Below are 5800 nucleotides of genomic sequence, written 5' to 3'. Positions count from 1 at the left end.
AGACATTTCAATAAGGAATTGTTTCATCAAGGAAACACTGTGTGTTCCTCAAAGAAACAAAGGGGCTAAAATTCTAGCTATACTGTCTAAAATATCTAATGAGTGGTCGCCAATAAATTATAAGCTTTAGCAAGAGTTTAGACTTTTAAGCATTTATTAAGGAGAATAAGAATTTGGTGAAGAGGGAGAGAAAAAGGCCTAGATTCAGCTAACTGTCTCAGGAAGCCTGCATTTCTGTTCCACTCTCCATGAGAGTCCTGACAAAAGAGAGAGAGAGAACCAGCCTCGCCCCTTCTTCCTCCCACATGCCTCCTGTGAAACAGGGAACATCCCGTCCACATGCATACACAGCTCCAAGCTAATTGGCTGGTAGCTTTGATAGACAGTTCCCACAAGCAAACGTCACTTCCTGACGCCAAAATAAAGCCGCATGGCTTGCCCTCAGAAACCTTCTCCTCATGTCGGAGCTTTCCTACAGAAACTCTACAGCAGGTGGTGTCACTCCGATTGTTATAGTATTGACCAAGGTAAAGTACAAAGGAAAGAGTCAAATTCTCAAATCAACCAAATTTTCCCCATTAACATGTTAATGGTAGCATGGAGTACTAAAGAACACACTGCACTCAGAGGCAAAGACCTGACTTAAAATCTTAGGTCCATGGGGCAGCTAAGTGGCGTAGTGGATAGAGCACCGGCCCTGGATTCAGGAGGACCTGAGTTCAAATCCGGCCTCAGACCCTTGACACTTACTAGCTGTGTGACCCTGGGCAAGTCACTTAACCTCCATTGCCCTGCAAAAAAAAAAATCTTAGGTCCAATATTTACCAGCCATACAATCACAAACTAGTTGCTTACCAATAGCAAACATGAACTATCCACTCTAAATCCTAGTTTCCTCATCTTAAAAATGGGAATAAGAATACCTGCACCATTTATTTCATGATTGTTTTGGGAAGAAAGTGACTTGTAAAGTTTAAATCACTATACAAATATAAAATTATTATTTTTAAATAGCCATGTGGTTGATTCATATTATTTTATATATCATGACTAATTAATAGTTGTCAGAAATTAAGAAACAGAAACATTTTTAAAATGAAAAAATTTATCAAAAAGAAAAAAACAACAATGAAATATTTGTCATGGTTTATGTGCAAGCTAATTAAGTGAACCTTGACATCCATTCGGGAAGTTCAGTTGGAATTGAATTTGATCTTTCAAGATCATAGTACCTTCATCTGTATTAACCAAGCTCTCTGGAAAATTATATATATGTATTTATTTTATATATATATATATATATATATATATATATATATAATATACATATATAAGAGGAGTTATGTAGAGATGGAAATAACTAGAGAAATACATGAAAATTATTTTTTGTTTGATAGCAAGTTCATTGTCTTGCTATTGACATAACTAAAAATTAAACCAGAATTGTTGGGGGCAGCTAGGTGATGCAGTGGATAAAGCACGATCCCTGGATTCAGGAAGACCTGAGTTCAAATCCGCCCTCAGACACTTGATACTTACTAGCTGTGTGACCCTGGGCAAGTCATTTAACCCTCATCACCCTGCAAAAAACAAAACAGATTTTAAAAATAGAATTGTTGTGATACTCTGCAAATATTAAACTGAAAATATCTGCCACACCTAAACATATGATTATGACAGACTTACTTCACCAAATTGACTATTTTTTGCCCACAAAAGATATTTTAGTTTTTTTCTGTGTACATGTATATATATGTACATATACACATAAACACATGTGCATATATACATTAATACACATGTATATGTTTGCTATGTACCTTCCTAAAGAAAAGTTGATATTCCAATTTGACTTTACCCTTGGCAAAAATCTTCCTTTGTTTGGCAAGTAAGTCAAATATTTGCTGACTAAGGTACTTTATAAGCTTTTTTGCTTTTGTTGTAAAAATTAATTTACATTGATGTAACTACCAAATGAAATTATAATTACTATTGATATTATTTCCATGATCCATTTCCCATTTTTTAGGTTTAATATCTTATTTCAATAATTCTGGTTAAATCTCAGTTGTAGGCTCTATCCACTGTGCCACCTAGCTACCCCCCACCACATGTGTTTCAAACAAGTGATACTGGCCTCCTGGCTATTCCTCAAACAAGAATCCAGAAATCACTGGCCGGAAGTGCAAACACCAACTCTTCCATTGGCCCTAGTGGTGACCATAGTGAGCTGGTCACCAGAATTTCCAACCTAGAGGCAGAGAAGCAGAGCCTTCAGAGTGTGATTCAGGACCTACAGGTCACTATCTCCAGGCTCAACACCCAGCGATGCACCCAGGAGAAATGCTCTCCCCCCTACTGCCCTCTGGCTCCTCAGACTCAGTATGTGTCCCCTATGCAGATGACAAAGCCGCCCACAAAAACAACCACTAAGAAGGCAGTCACCCCAGCAGAGGGTGATGAGGAAGATGATGATATTGACTTATTTGGTAGTGATGATGAGGAAGAAGGCAAGGAAGCAGCCTGGAGAAACAGCTTTGGCAATATGCAGAGAAGAAGGCCGAGAAGACAGGACTGAAAAAGTCTTCTATCCTCCTAGATGTCAAGCCATGGGATGATGAAACAGACATGGAAAAGTTGGAGGAGTGTGTCTGCTCCATACAGCTGGATGGACTAGTCTGGGGAGGCTCCAAGCTGGTACCTGTGGGCTATGGCATTCAGAAGCTGCAGATCCAGTGTGTGGTAGAGGATGACAAGGTGGGCACAGACATCCTGGAGGAAGATATCACCAAGTTCAATGATTTTGTGCAGAGCATTGACATTGCTGCTTTCAACATGATCTAAAATGTGTGAATCTGTAACCAAAATAAAGGCTGAGATTTGAGTTGGAAAAAAAAAAAGTACCAGTAATCAAAATAAAGTCAGTTGATGGTCTAAAAACTATTTGATTCTTAGCATCCTCTGCTCCCTTTCTTGCTACTCTCTTACTATCACTACAGAAGCTATGAAGTGATATAATAATGAGGACCATTTTAGGGGTAAAGTCTTAAACCTTAATAAAGAAAGGTTACTGAGAACTCTAATAAGGATGATATATGCCTCCTCTCTCATCCATTGAAAATATTCATGAGAATCATCTATATATGAATTGAGGGAGTATTCAATCAAAGTATTACTAGGAATCAAGCAATAATTTGCAAGCAAAATTCAAAAAAAGCCCACCTCTTTATCACCTCATAATTGACTGAAAGATGGGATTATTGTATGTAAGTTATTAAAAAGTATTCCATTTTATAGAAAAAAAAAACTGTGTCTATGTCTAACTCTTTATAGTATCATTCAGGATTCCTGGAAAAAGTAACAATAAAAAGTACTTTGTTCAATGACCTAATAATAATCATGATCCTAAAAGGCTTTAAAGCTTTTGCTTCCCAAACGTATTCTCTGCTATGATAGAGGAAATCTAGGGCAGAATCCAGGTCAAGAGAAGATTCCATGTACATGGTGAAGTTCTCCAGATGCTTCTATTTGTGCATGACATTGTGTTTATTCCATCAAACTCCAAGATACTGCAGAGCCTCCTGGTAGGGGTTTGTAATCACTCAATGGAATTTGGCCTGTTTATTCACACAGGAAAAACCAAATGGATGAAGAATATATATATATATATATAATCTAGATATATATATATATATATATAATCTAGATTTCAACATGCATCTGAATGGATCTCCAGCAAAGGTTGTTCAATAGTATGTATATCAGGGACAAACAATACAGTGAGACACTGAACTCTGCCTAGAATTGTAAAGGAGGAGGAAAGTGATGTAGATTGCTTTCAGAGAATTGCAAAGTAATTTAACTTATCTAGCATTACCTATAAAAGCAAAGGCTAATCTTATCAAAACAAACATTTTACCTGCATTTGTGTGTGGCAGCAAGACCTGGAACACCATTGCCTTTAAAGAGCTAAAGATGTGTATCATACTGAAGGGAATAGAAAAGTGAATTGTGGGTATGAGCAGACTATAACCAATAACTAGTAAGGTTCTCCAAAGAACAGGAATAATGGATGTCATCAAGGAATTGGATGATACAAAGAGAATATGTGTTGTTGAGACCAAAGGATGAAAGGTTGTTAAATTAATTCCACTGGTATCATTGCAATGCCAGGAGAAAGCAATGAAGGCACATCGAATGGACCCACTATAGAAACTTTCACGAGGACATGAATGAGAATTGCACAAGGTAGGCAGGCATGGATAGGTTGTATTCTATATTACAAAAGGGAATTCTCAAAGCGATGAGGTCATTGATCCATTTGATATTTTTGTTAATTATGGAGGATTTAGAAGAGGGCATAAATGATAATCAAGGGACAGAATGGTTGCATTCTGCAACCCCATACTGAGGGGGATAATAGATCCATCTAAATATTACTCTATCATCACATGTAAAAATTATATTATTTTTTGTAATTATAACATTTTCTTTGTCTATGATACATTTAAAAGCATTTTTCTTCACAATTTAACTAATGAGCCACATTTTTAAGAAGCAATCATTTGGCAAAACTTAATTCCAATTCTGTATTTCTTATTAGACTCTTTGCTCTCTTATCTTTGACTCATACTTTTAGTAACTTATGAATTTTGTGAGGTGAAAACCAGTTGTTTCTTATGCCTTACATCTTTAACTTTGATAAAATTACTTGTTATCAGGGTTATTACTTTATATTTGCATATTTACAATACACAGTATCATATTTATGGCCTTTCACTCCAAATGAAATATAGAATTAGAGTAATGAAGTTAGAAATCCTCATAAAATTTCTATATGCCGGTTTAATTGGGTCACAAAGTGTGAGGCCTTTTATAAGTGAAGCTCAAAACTGTTTATAGGCAGCATAGTACAGAGACTAAGATACAGAATACTTGTATTCTAATACAAGTTCTGTACCAAAGAACTCTGAGATTTGGGGCAATTTGTTTCTCTTCTTTGGGACTCAGTTTCCACATCTGTAGAATGAACTAGACAATTTATAAGGTACTTTCCAGCTTTAATATTTCATTACCTTACAACTCCAATGTTTTATTATTTCAAGTGTTATGGTAAATTGTGTATGATTGTATAAAAAGTGTGAAGAAGAATAGCCTCTTTCTGATGTTACTGGCCTCCTCTGTGTATGAAAGGCCAGGAATGTGGTTAGTTAGGCAGCAGAGAGAAAGACCTTGTCTCCTGGGTATAACTAGTCTGAGTGCCTGTTTTCTCCATTCACTCTTCTACTGGGAGAATGGTATACCAAACTGTAAAGCTATTTGGTAGCTATTGGGCAAATATACCTGAACTGGCTTTTAGCCCAGTCTCTTGAAATTAGTAACTGGGAAATCTAAGTAATCCTCACTATAAAGTAGAATGAAGTTCCAATAAACCAGGCCTGCTCCTCTCCTCCAAACTCCAGGAGTTTGAAAAGGCTGAGTGTCAGAGCATTATTAAGGAGCACCTTGTTCTTTGTTTTAAAAAACTTGAGTCTTCTGGGGGATAAAAGTCCTCAGTGGTCAAGATTCTTAGGTGATAAGACAACAGGGTTTTTAGTGATTTTCTGCCTTTATCTAATGCAGCTGGTGTGAAGAGCCCCTCTACGCATGTAACCTAGCCATATATTTTCCTTAAATGTTCCCCCTCCACATGTCTTACCTATGAAACACATGTGGATGGAACTTTTGAGTTAAAATTGGGTAGACCTGAGTTTGAATCCTACCTCAGGCATTTACTAGCTATTTGACGCTGGGCAGGTCA

At 36.7% G+C, this 5800-nt stretch overlaps 1 protein-coding gene across 1 annotated transcript; it reads left to right on the top strand.

Annotated features, from left to right (window-relative positions):
• Nucleotides 1–458: 458 nt before the first annotated feature.
• LOC122747777 (elongation factor 1-delta-like) lies at nucleotides 459–2844 on the top strand. The gene is given in 3 exon segments (XM_043993618.1): nucleotides 459–527; nucleotides 2075–2522; nucleotides 2525–2844. Coding segments are annotated over 3 exon segments (837 nt in total).
• Nucleotides 2845–5800: the final 2956 nt, after the last annotated feature.

This window comes from Dromiciops gliroides, chromosome 3, assembly GCF_019393635.1.
Source record: "Dromiciops gliroides isolate mDroGli1 chromosome 3, mDroGli1.pri, whole genome shotgun sequence".
Lineage (NCBI taxonomy): Eukaryota > Metazoa > Chordata > Mammalia > Microbiotheria > Microbiotheriidae > Dromiciops > Dromiciops gliroides.
This window is presented reverse-complemented; position numbering and strand designations above follow the sequence as displayed.